At 40.8% G+C, this 13,444-nt stretch overlaps 1 protein-coding gene across 6 annotated transcripts in view; it reads left to right on the top strand.

The window, feature by feature from the left end:
- The window catches only part of TBC1D8 (TBC1 domain family member 8), a 121,568-nt gene that overhangs the window by 101,466 nt on the left and 6,658 nt on the right, over positions 1-13,444 (top strand). For all 6 annotated transcript variants that reach the window (XR_009054601.1, XM_057740933.1, XM_057740932.1 and 3 more), the window contains 3 exons: positions 247-315; positions 5,364-5,604; positions 6,435-6,500. Coding sequence is in view for 5 of the 6 variants with exons in the window: in XM_057740933.1 (XP_057596916.1) it covers positions 247-315; positions 5,364-5,604; positions 6,435-6,500 (376 nt within the window). In the remaining variant the exon portion in view is untranslated. The remainder of the gene's footprint in view (positions 1-246; positions 316-5,363; positions 5,605-6,434; positions 6,501-13,444) is intronic.

Below are 13,444 nucleotides of genomic sequence, written 5' to 3'. Positions count from 1 at the left end.
TAGCCTTGCTGGTGTTTACTCCCATCAGGACTTAAACGCTTGTCCTGAGTCATGGACGTGTAGATCAGAAAGGTTGAGGATAGAGCCCCGAGAAGGTCACCATAAAGTGATCTCTGTCGGGAACAGATGCTGCCCCGGGAGGAGCTGGACGCCGGGCTTCCACCCCAGCAGGACGGGCCCACTAGGCCTCTGAGCCTCCTGGGGGCAGGCAGAGTTCACTCCATCGCTGTTTGTTCTTTCCTCAAGCTCCGAGTCGTTATCCCGGAAGTCTCAGTCCTTCCAGAAGACCTCGAGGAGCTCTACGATTTATTCAAGGTAGGAAAATCTGTAAGGATGGGGGGTGACAGGCCCTGAGCCAGGCCCCGGCCGGTGCCTGGGGGAGGGTGCGGAAGCCGGAGGGGTCAGCACGTGCCTGTTGGGCGGCAGCGAGGCTGGAGCGGCCCTGCCGGCCAGGTCTGGCCTGGCCACGCCTGCGGGGCCCGTGCACGGGTGCTGCTGCGCTCGGCCGAGTCAGCAGTGGACGCAACAGTGACCCTTATTGAAGTTATCACCTCACATACTTTTTTCCTATTATTGTTTTTTCAGATCGAAGTGTAGTTGATTTACAATGTTGTGTTAGTTTCTGGTATACAACAGAGTGATTCAGTTATGAATATATATATATTCTTTTTCATATTCTTTTAATTATAGGTTATCACAAGATATTGAATATAGTTCCTTCTATGACCTTTATATAGTTTTTCTTTATTTGGCTGTACTTTGTGGCTTGTGGGATCTTTGTTCCCCAACCAGGGATCAAACCCCGGCCCCCGGCAGTGGAAGCTCGGCGTCCTGACCACTGGACCGCCAGGGAATTCCCACCTCATATACTTTTTCATTACTCATAACCCCACCCGCAAGAAGCGTACATATTTTTGTATTTGTGGGGCTGGTTTGCCTGCTAGTTTATGTTCTGTTTTCCCTTGATGCTGTTATTAATGCTTTTTCATATTGTCATATGGTCTTACTCATTTTTAATCATTGAAAACCTGTCATGTCGGTAATACTTCATGTACTGAACTGTATTTCGACTATTTGGATATCTAGGTGGATTCCCAGCTCTTGCTAAATTAAATCGCCCTGCAAAGACCATTTTCAAGTGCCTTCCTAAAAGATTTTCTTGCTTGAAACAGTCAATAAAAATGGGGACGAGAAGCAGACAGGGGATCCACTCCCGCCATCCTGGCAGTGAAGGGGGGAGGGCAGTCGGGAGGGCAGGCAGCCTTGAGGAGTCGGCCGCCTGTGCTGTTCCAGGGGGGACTCCGAGCCGCCGGCACTTCTCAACTCACGTTGCCACATACTTGAAATAATCCTAACCAGCACTTAGGTTAGGTTCTTCTGAACGGAGCCTCAGAGGCTGTCCGACCCTTCGTGTGGCTGTTGTGTCTCATCTCCCTGTGGTCACTGACACGGGTGGCTGGCTTTGTAGGTTTGTAGCACTCCTCACTCCTAGTCAGCAGGATGTGTGCTGAGGACTCCTCAGGCCACGTCTCCTGTAAACACCACCGGTTTTCAAGTTTTATAGTTTCCTCTGGTGCATGAAGAAAAAATACAAAGTCAAAGGTGACTTGGTGTACCACGCCCCCACCTCTCTTTGACTTTCAAGGAGGAAAACACAGAATACTAGAAATACAAAAGCAGGTAAACAAATGTGTTGTTTAGCATAAAAAGTCTTTCATTTATTTAGGGCTAGCTTCTCAATTTGAGAGAATAACACACGTCACACATCTGAAATCATACGACTTAAGAGACTGCTTTAAATTCATCATAAAAATAAATTTCATTAAGTACTAGCCATGTCATTAATCTTTCATACAAGGAGTACTTGAAGAAGATAGCTATTTCCTGTTTCCTATTTCTATCTTTTCTGTGAACGATGTGGGTGAAATTTATTTTTATATTTGTAGTTAGCTCTACAGGCCTTTCATTTGTGTAGGACTAACTACAAATATAAACGTCAACTATATATACAAGGCCAATTTCAAAATACACTTCCAAAACAAATTCCAGTAAAGCAGTGTCATCATCGTGGTGTCTAATTCTGTCGTACAACCTGGGGGGCCTCCTTTAATGTGCCTGGAGTCCTCCTCACCCCACAGAACAGCCCTCAGGCTGCCCTCCACCCCACCCCCACCTTGTCGCTGACCTCTGAATTTCCTTGGCTTTCATAGTCTGACCTCATGTATTTTACTGTTTATTTAAGTACTGTGAAGTATAATGCTCCCTAGCTGGGTTTTGCATGCATCTCTTATCTCTCGTCTTTTGAATCAGAAGTTCATTTTCCCAGCGGAAGGGGCCACATAGAGATGCCCTTACATTGTCGTATAAATGTGGGATAGGGTCTTATTAAGGAGTCCATTCCTTAACCTCATTTCATCTTTCCCTAAGCCTGGAACATTACAGGTGTGACCATCCCCTATGTTAACAAGGAACAGTCTGCTCTGACTTTCTTCTGTACATACTCTTTCCTATTAAAGATACACAGTGTGTACCTAAGGAAATCTACGTTTATTGCGATTTAAAGCAATCTTTCTTTTATGCCTTAATGCAATTCTTTTTTTCTTTCAGTTTTATGGAGATATAATTGACTCATAGCACTTGTTTAAGGTGTACAGCATAGTGACTTACATATATGGCAAAATGATCCACAGTAAGTTAACATCCATCATGTCATAGATGACAACAACAGAAAAGAACAAAAATGATTTTTCTTGTGATGAGAATTTTTAGGATCTACTCTCTTAGCAACTTTCAAATATACCATAGAGCAGGGTTAACTGTTGCCATCATGTTGTACATTACCTCCCCAGTACTTATCTGTCTTATAACTGGAAGTTTGTACCTTTTGACCACCTTCGTCCAATTGTACAACCCACCCCCACCACCAGCCCCAGCCTCTAGTAATCACGAATCTGATCCTTTTCTATTACTTTGGGTTTGTTTGTCTGTTGTTATTTTTTTAGATTCCACATATGATATCTTATAGTATTGTCTTTCTTTGACTTATTTCACTCACCATAATGCCCTCAAGGTCCATCCAGGTTATAATGCAGTGTTTTAAATCACATAAATTCAGATTTGCGATGTCTGTCCCTTATTCTCTGGAACTGGAAACAGCTTCATTAGTCTTCTCTCTCCAAGTAAGATGGGAATAGTGCAATCCCTAGTTGGTGTCATAGGCTACTCTTGGAAACACCTAGGACCTGAAACAGTGCCTTCTGTATTCCATAAACCTGCTGTTGTTGATGGTCAGCTACATTTATTCACTGTTGCTGGGTTATCAGGCCCTAGAGAGCGTTTGGTTTCTTTAATATTCTTTTGTTTGCTTCCATGTTCTGGTTAAGACTTTTATTTTCAAATTTAATTTGAAAACACAAAACAAAAATATATAAAATCATACCTGTTTGCACCATTAAAAAATCCCACCTTATACAGTAATCACTGTTAACAATATGGTGAATATCTTTCCTCCTTTCTTTCCCCTTATATATATCTCTCTCTGTAGACACACATACAGAAAACACACTCTTTTTTTTCCACATAAAAGTGAGATTGTGCTACACCCAACGGCCTGCAATTTTTATCGTGAACATTTTTCTAGATTCAGTATCTACAGATCTTTTCTCATTCTGTTTTAATGGCTGCAGAATGTGATTGTAGGGCTGAACCATACTTTATTAACCATTCACCTGCTGAGGGACATTTACCTTGTTTCCAATTTTTTCTGCTTTGTAAACAGTGCTGTACTGAGAGCCTCCTTTTGCGTTTCTCGGGACACCTGTGCTGCTGTTTCTGTAGCATTCCTTAGGGATGCACAAACCAAATTTTAGTCACTAATGCTAAGGTGTTTTAGATTTTTCAGATTTCAATTCCACTGATGATGTTTGAGTGTTCATTTCCTATGTTCCACACTCACCCAGCACTTAATCTTATAGATCTTTTAAAATTTTGCTAGTCTTGTAGAAAATCACCTTTTATTTTAACTTAAAATTGTTTACACATTAGTGAGGTTGAGTATCCTTTCATAAGTTTCTTGTATCACCTCTTCACGTCCTTTGCCTATTTTTATATTAGCTTGTTTTTCTGTACGATTCTGTGTAAACTGGTTGTACTAGCCCTTGGCCTTTATAACTGTTTTCTTCTGGGTACGATTCTGAGGGCCTCTAGTATCATAGGATGACAAATATACATGCAGATTCGTAGTGTGTCTTGGGTTTTGAGGAATGGGAATTTCTCAGACCTTTGTTTCACAATTAAAAGTTATTGTACTTCTCATGATTCTGTAAAGGCTACTTAGAGAACATGGCTGCAAGTAATATGCAGTAAAATTATAAATGGCATTTTGGTTTCCATCCAAGGATAGGCACTTGGATATTATAGCATTTGCACTTGTTTCTGTGCCATTCTTATGGGCAGAGGGCATTGAAATAGTGAAGAACCTTGCAGTCACTGGGAACCATTTCAAGTGAGTTGAGATGTCCCAAGAGGTGATTTAGTACATGTGTAAATTGCTTTAGTTTTCAGTCTGTTCCTAAGACTTCAAATTGCCTTCGTTTTTTTACTTTTAATTTTTTGAATTGTTAATGTATTCATGTGGCTCAAAACTCTGAACATATAAAAAAAGCATGCAGTACAAAGGCTTGCTACTTCATCTGGGTCCCTGCCCGTTTTCCATCCCCACATGTAGCCAGGGTACTAGTTTCTTCTGTATCCTATAGATTTGTCTAGTACTTTTTGACTTTCACCCAATAATATGATTTTAAGAGACAATATCAGAATAAAAACTGTATGACTTCAATAATTAAAACTATGGCAGGGGAGTTTCCCTGGTGGTCCAGTGGTTAGGACTTGGTGCTTTCACTGCTGTGGGCCCAGGTTCTATCCCTGGTGGGGGAACTAAGATCCTGCAAGCCACGTGGTGTGGCCACAATTTTTAAAAAAAACCAAAAACCAAACAAACAAAAAATCCCAAAACAAAAAACTATGGCAGCTGAGCTGCATATTTAAAAATTGTTAAAATGGTAAGTTTTGTTATGTATATTTTGCTACAATGAAAAAAAACCTTAAAAAAATGTCAAAATTATTCACGTGGGCAAGGACTACAGGGTAACAAGCAAAAACTTTTACATGTCTGGTTGGAGTGGTGAGATTGTGAGTTAATTTTTTCATCTGTTTGTGTTATAATGTTGCTTATTCAATACTTAATAATTTTATGAGGCAAAGCAAGTCAGGAGAGTAGGCCCTGTGGGCTTTAGCCTTCAAGTGTGTGGCCTCCCAGGGGTGCCGCCGCCCCTCACAGACCCCCCCTCTCCTTCCTGTGTTAGAGAGAACACATGATGAGCTGCTACTGGGAGCAGCCCAGGCCCATGGCCCCGCGCCACGACCCCAGCAGGCCCTACGCGGAGCAGTACCGCATAGACGCCCGGCAGTTTGCGCGCCTGTTTCAGCTCGTCTCGCCGTGGACCTGCGGGGCCCACACGGAAATCCTCGCTGAAAGGACTTTCAGGCTCTTGGACGAAAACATGGACCATCTTATCGAATTCAAAGCATTTGTGAGCTGTCTCGGTATGACTTTGGGGGTCTTCCCTGCAGTGAGTTCATGTGGGATGTGTGTCTGTGAACATAGACGAGTGGGTTGTGAAGCGGGCATACCCTCTCATTGAGATGGATTTGGGACTCGCCTGACGTGACCTGGGGATTTTAGAAGTCCCTCTGCAGGCTCCTCTCATGACCACCATTATGTTTCCTAAGGGGGTGGTGAGGAGGGGAGCCCAGGCTCTCAACGTACAAGGTCATTGACCTTGTCCTCCTGGGCACCCAGGGTGTGGTGGTGTCTTGTTAGGAGACACATTCCTAACTTTTTTTTTTTTTTGAATAATTTTTAAACCTAAGTATAGTTGATTCACAATATCATGTAGGTTTCAGGTCTAGAGCACAGCAATTCAGTTATACATACGTGTATGTGTGTGTCTTTTTCAGATTCTTTTCCCTTAAAGATTATTACACAATGTTAAGTATAGTTCCTTGTGCTATACAGTAGGTCCTTGTTAGTTGTCTATTTTATACATAGTAGTGTGTATATGTTAATCCCTGCCTCCTAATTTATCCCTACCCTTACCCATGTTCCTAACTCTTGCAGCTAAAATTAAAATCTTTCAGAAGGTATGAGCCCAGACAAAATTCCCGAGGTTATCTTGCAGCTCAGCAGTCTCCAGTCACTACCTTTCACATTTTCCTTTCAAACACAGTGTGTCTAGGGTAGTGGTAGATGAGGTGTCAGGGCAACAAACACTGGCCTTGCTATGTTCTCTCTACAGTGACTTTGTGTCCTGACACATCTACTTTAACCATTTGCATCTACTCAGTCTCTCTCTCTCTCTTTTTTAATTTTGCAGATATTATGTATAATGGAGAAATGAATGAGAAAATTAAACTGTTATATAGGCTTCATATCCCTCCAGGTAAGAAATTCCAAGTAGAAAAGTTAGACTCTTTTCTGCCTTGACATCAGTCAGCTTTGTGCACGACCCTGAGGTTCTTCTCTTTTTAAATTTATTTAGATTTGAGGCAACGGATGTTTCTAGTTTGGGGTGGCTGATGACAGATTTCAAGTACCATATTGTATGGCCTCTGGCAGGGGTTGCCAAACCCAAGTGTGCATCAGAATCATCTGGACGGTTTGTTATAATACAGGATACCTGGCCTACCCCAGTTTCCAGTTCACTAGGTCTGAGGACCACACTTTGAGAACCACTGGCCTGTGGAATGTGGGGGAGGACAAACACTGGTTGCCTTAATAGATGGTTATTTAAGCTTACTGTTTTTTAAAAAATTGAGGTACAATTGGTATATAACATTTTATTAGTTTCAGGTGTAAAACATAAATAGTTCAGTCTTTGTATACACAATAAACCACAGTAAATCTTATTACTATTTGTCCCCATAAAAGTGACCCCCTTCACCCATTTTGCCCACCCCCCTCAACCCCTTTCCCCTCTGGTAAGCAGCAACCTGTTCTCTGTATCAATATGTGTGTTTTTATTTGTTCATGTCTTTTGTTTTTTAAATTGCAGATATGACTGAAATCATACAGTATTTGTCTTTCTCTGACTTATTTTGCTTAGCATAATACCCTCACGGTTCATCTATATTGTTGCAAATGACAAGATTTCCTTCTTTTTTATGGCTGAGTAGTATTCCATTGTGTGTGTGTGTGTGTGTGTGTGTGTGTGTGTACGCGCTCAATGTTACTGAATTCATTTATTCTAAGAGTTTTTGGGCGGAACCTGTAAGGTTTTCTGTGTATGGTATCATGTCATCTGCATATAGTGACTGTTTTACTTCTTCCTCCCCAGTATGGGTGCCTTTCATTTCTTGTTCTTGCCCAATTGTTCTGGCTAACACTTCCAATACTGATTTGAGTAAAACTGGCAAAAGTAGGCATTCTTGTCTTGTTCCTGATATTAGAGGAAGAGTTTTTAGCTTTTCACCACTGAGTATGATGTTAGCTGTGTTTGTTATATGGCCTTTGTTACATCGAGGTATGTTCCCTCTATAACTACTTTGTTGAGAATTTTTATCATAAATGGGTGCTGAATTTTGTCAAATGCTTTTCCTGCATCTATTGAGATAGTCATGTAATTTTTATCCTTGATTTTGTCAATGTGGTGGATTATGTCGATTTGTGGATGTTGAACCATCCTTACATCCCTGTAATGAATCCCACTTGATCATGATATATTAACCTTATAATGTATTGTTGAATTAGATTTGCTAATTCTTTGAATATTTTTACATCTATTTTCATCAGGGATATGGGCCTATAATTTTCTTTTTTTATGATATGCTTGTTTGGTTTTGGTATGAGGGTAGGTTGTACCTGGTAAAATGAGTTTGGAAGCATTCCCTCCTCTTCAGTGTTTTTGAGTTTAAGAAGTTTAGGTATTAAATCTTTGAATGTTTGATAGAATTCACTAGTGAACCCATCTGGTCCTGGAGTTTTGTTTGTTGGGAAGTTTTTAATTACTGATTCAATATCCTTACTAGTAATTGGTCTATTGAGATTTTCTATTTGTTCATGACTCAGTCTTGGAAGATTGTATGTTTCTGGGAATTTATCCTTTCCCTCTAGGTTGTTCATTTGGTTGGTGTATAATTGTTCATATGAGTTTCTTATGATCTTTTGCCTGTAACATCAGTTGTAACTTCTCCTTCATTTCTGACTTTATTTGATCTTTTTCTTGGTGAGATTAGCTAAAGGTTTGTCAGCTTTGTTTATCTTTCAGAGAACCAATTCTTAGTTTCATTGACGTTTTCTGTTGTCTTTTCAGTCTCTATTTCATTTATCGCTGTTAATTTCCCTCTTAGAACTGCTTGTGGTGCATCCTATAGATCTTGGAATGTTATATTTCCATTTTCATTTGTCTCAAGGTATTTTTTGATTTTCTCTGATTTCTTTGTTGACCCATTGATTGTTCAGTATAGCATGCTGCTTAATCTTCACATAATTTGTGATTTTTCCAGTTTTCTAGTAATTGTGGTTGGAAAAGATGCCTGATATGATTTCTTAAATTTATTGAGACTTGTTTTATGGCCTAACATGTGATTCATCTTGGAGAATGTTCCTTGTGCACTTGAGAATATGTATTCTGCTACTTTTGGATGGGATGTTTTGTACATATGTGTGGTTTAAGGCTGATGTTTCATTATTGATTTTCTGTCTGGATGCTCTATCCATTAATGTAAGTGGGGTCTTAAAGTCCTCCCCTAGTACTGTATTGCTGTCAGTTTCTCCCTTTTGGTTGGTTAAATGTGCTCTATTTAGGTATACGTCTCTTGTACATAAATATTTACAAATGTTATATCTTGTTGTTGGATTGACTAATGCCCTTTTCTGTCTTTTATTACAGTTTTTGTTTTAAAGTCTTTTTTTGTCTGATATAAGTATAGCCACCCCAGCTTTTTTTGTTTTCATTTGCAGGGACTGTCTGTTCCATCCCTTCACTTTGTTTCCTTCCATCTGAAGTGAGTCTCTTGTAGGCAGCATATATAGATGGGTGTTGGTTTTTTATCCATTCTGCCACTCTGTCTTTTGATTGGTGAATTTAATCTATTTACATTTAAAGAAATTGATAGGTATGTACTTATTGCTATTTTGTTTTTTTTTTTTTTTTGTACTTCCTCTCTTTTCTTTTTCTCTTCCCCTGTGGTTTGATGACATTCTTTAGTGTTACATTTAGATTCTTTTCTCCTTGTCTCTTGTTAGGTTTTTTCTGTGTGATTATCACAAGGTTCACTATATGACAGCCTATATATATATAACAGTCTATTTTAAGTTGATAGCAACTTAAGTTTGAATGTATTCTAAAAACTATATTTTTACTCCCTCCCCCTATATTTTGTTTCTGATGTGATATTTTACATATTTTTATTTTGTATATCCCTTAACCAATTATGGTATAGTTAATTGTACTACTTTTGTCTTTTAACCTTTACACTAGCTTTGTAAGTGGTTGATCTAGCTTTACCTTATATTGCCTTTATGAGTGAGATTTTGACTTTTCATATGTTTCTTGTTAAGGCTTTTTCTTTTTCTGTTAAAGAAGCCCGTTTAACATTTTTTGTAATGCTGGTTCAGTGGTGAGAAATGCCTTTAGTGTTTGCTTGTTTGGAAACTCTTTATCTCTCCTTCAATGCTGAATAATAACCTTGCTGGGTAGAGTATTCTTGGGTTGGAAGTTTTTTCCTTTTAGCACTTTGAATATATAGTGCCACTCCTTTCTGGCCTGCAGTTGCTGCTGAAAAATTAGCTGATAGTCTTATGGGGGTTCCATTGTACATAACAAGTTGTTTTTTTCTTGCTGCTGTTAAGATTCTCTATCTGTAACTTTTATCATTTTAATTATAATGTGTCTTGGTGTGTGTCTCTTTGGGTTCATTGTATTTGGAACTCTTTGGGCTGTGGGAGAGTCCCATGGGACTGCAATTGTAAACTCTGCTGACCTCTAGACCAGGAGATCTGGAGGTGCTCCCCAGGCAACGGTTACAAAAATCATGGCTTCAGATGAGTGTATAAGCCCCTTGGGAGGTACCAGCAAACTGTGGTGAGGCTAAGAGAGGGTGCAAGAATGACGTCTCCCTGCCCACATTCTGAGTGTGCATCTGTAGCCTCTAGATGTGTGGCACATCTGAAGCTCATCCCTCAGGTCGAAGCTCCAGGACAAGTAAATGGGCCTTTTCACAGGTCGGCTGGGGATGTATTTCAGCCTGTCGTCTGTGCAGTGCCCTGGGTGTGGCAGCCTGCCCAGAACTGTCTTTCCGATTGTTACAGTCCTGTGGGACCCAGGAACTCATATGCCAGGGCCACCAGGGCCAGGGGATCAATGCATATCCCCTGTGTGGACCATGTACATCTGCTGGCTTTCATGAGGCTGCAGGAGAGGGGCTTGAGGACCGGGCACACCTGCAGCTTTAGTGATGCAGGTGAAGAGCCCCAGGGTGGGACATTTCTGTGACTTTAGTGAGACTGTGCACCCACCTCCACTAGAAAGGTATAGGGAGAGTGAAAAAAAGGAAAATGGTGCTTCATCCCTGAAAAAAGTCCCACCTGTCCCTGCCCCTCCAGCAGATGCCGTAAGATTAGGAAATGGGTCTCCTTCACATACAGTCCAGGCACTTCTCTAACTGCTGCCTTTGTGCTGGGTTCTGGCACCAGTGAGACCCTCAAAATGAGTATCTCAGATCCCCACAGTTCCTGGGTCCCTCGGACATAAGCCCCCTTGGTTTCCAAAGCCAGACAGTTTGGGGGTCTCGTCTCCTCGGCTCTGATCCCTAGGGGGTGGGGTGCCTCTTGGTCTCAGGGAATAGCTCTGGATCTGTAAGACCCCTCCCTGTTGTGGGTCGCCGGGCCGGAGGGTGGGGATTTTGGTGAGATTCTGTACCTGCCTCTCCTACCCATCTCCACGTGGCCCTTTCACCTCTTGTTGTGGAGGAGCTGCTCAGCTACTTCTGTTCTTTTTCAGTAGTAATTGTTCTATATGTAGCTGAAGTTTTGGTGAGTTCATGGGAGGAGGTGGGTTCAGGAACTTTCTTTCTTTCTTTTTTTTTTTTTTTTTGGCACACGGGCTTAGTTGCTCCGCGGCATGTGGGATCTTCCTGGAGCAGGGATCGAACCCATGTCCTCTGCATTGGCAGGTGGATTCTTAACCACTGCGCCACCTAGGAAGCCCCGAGTTCAGGAACTTTCTATGCTGCCATCTTGGATTGCCTCAAGCTGTGTGCCCTGGTTTTGTTCTGACGTGACACAGTTTCTGGCTCCTCAGCACCCCCAGCTACTGGTTTTGAAGGAACATTTCATTTTTCCAGCATGTAAGACCATGCTTGCTTCAAATTTAAGCAGTGGTAACCAGGGACAGAGAAGCAGTTTTGAAACCTGTGAGATCAGGCTTGACGTTTCCCTTAAGGTATTCTTTGGATCTCTGAAACTGATAGAGGTGGATTAGGAATCCCAGACGGTTTCTGGACCCCAGTGCAATGATTCTGGTGTTGGATGGTTTCTGTGACAAAACTTTCTAACAAGGGAGCCTGGGAATGTGGCGGGCTGTGAGGTTTCCAGGGTGATGAGATCCTGGTGGCTTTTAAAACTAACACCTATACGGAAGCTGAAAATGTGTGTGGACATTATTTGTGGGCTTTCTGAATACACTTCCTGAGCTCAGCCATTACTGAATTGGCATCTTTTATGCACATGATGCTTATGGGAGCATTATGGGAGCATCCTCCAGCAGCCACACACAGCTCTTCCTCTACTTTCTCATGGACTCGTTATTTTAGTGCAAACTGTTGATCATTGTGAAGTCCCTTGCCTTTTACTGAGTGTTTTCATTTAATTTGCCTGTGTGTGTGTGTGTGTACACATATATATACACACACATATATATATTTTTTCAGATTCTTTTCCATTATGGGTTATTAAAAGCTATTGAATATAGTTCCCTGTGCTGCACAGTAAGTCGTTCTTCGTCTGTTTTATATATATACTAGTGTATATCTGTTAATCTCAAACTCCCAATTTATCCCTCCCCCTCTTTTCCTTTTTGGAACCATAAGTTTGTTTTCTAAAATGTCTGTGAGACGGTTTCTGTTTTGTAAGTAAGTTCATTTTTATCTTTAGATTCCACATAAATGATATCATATATTTGTCTTTCTGACTTACTTCACTTAGTATGATAATCTCTAGGGTCCATCCATATTGCTGCAAATGGTATTATTTCATTCTTTTTTTATGGCTGAGTAATATTCGTGTGTGTGTGTGTGTGTACACACACACCACATCTTCCTTATCCATTCATCTGTTGATGGACATTTATGCTGCTTCCATGTCTTGGCTATTGTAAATATTGTTGCTGTGAACACTGGGGAGCATGTGTCTTTTCAAATTAAAATTTTTGTCTTTTCCGGATATATATGCCCAAGAATGGGATTGCTGGATCATATGGTAACAGTTTTTAGTTTTTTAAGGAACCTCCATACTTTCCCCCATAGTGGCTGCACCAATTTACATGCCCTTGCTTACCTACACTTAATATTTGAATTTCTGATGCAATTTAAAAAAAGTCTTAAGAATGCAGAAAGTCTAAAACCTCTATTTAAATGCATCAATTTGCCAGGGCCATGAAATCCACAGCACATTTAGGTGCTTTTCATTTAAATAGATTTAATTTTACCAAATACTTACTTTCTACCATCATGAATAACTTTGATGAAAGGTGGAACAAACATAATTAACAAACTAATTAGTGAGTTAAGCTCTTTTTTTTAGTTAGAAAGAAAGCTTAACCCACTAATTACCAAGTATATTGAGGATTACAAGTTTGAATTTGTGTGCCCAAAGAGTGATGTCTTATTTGCCTGATGGGAGGTGAGGAACCAAACAAAGCACATCAGTATCTGGCCTCAAACATCCACCTTGTGCAGAGAGCCTTGGAACTCTGCCAGGGTCAAACATGGGGCAGAGGGCTCTGTGAGCTCACTTACAAAGGTATCTGATGCACCTCAGGAAGCAAGCAAGCTCTAAGTCCAGGTTCCTGAAGAGCTCACTTTATTGGCTCCGTGGTGACTGCAATGCTGTTTAGCAAATAGAAGAGAAACATTCCAGATGATTTGATACCATATCAGGTGATGTAGGGATGAACAGTATTCTAGCAGATTATTGAATCGGGAGTTTTCACTGCAAATTGATAAACCTGTCGGTATTGGTCTTTTTGCTCGGCGAATTACACTAACTGGACTTCCAGAAGACAGTTTCCTGGAAGAACATTAGATTCATTAGGAAGAAGCATCAAAGCAAGCTACTGAGAAGGACGTATCAGAATTGGTAAATGAACACAAAGAAATGAGGCACTGG

The sequence above is a fragment of the Hippopotamus amphibius genome, chromosome 7 (genome assembly GCF_030028045.1).
Source record: "Hippopotamus amphibius kiboko isolate mHipAmp2 chromosome 7, mHipAmp2.hap2, whole genome shotgun sequence".
Taxonomy (NCBI): domain Eukaryota; kingdom Metazoa; phylum Chordata; class Mammalia; order Artiodactyla; family Hippopotamidae; genus Hippopotamus; species Hippopotamus amphibius.
This window is presented reverse-complemented; position numbering and strand designations above follow the sequence as displayed.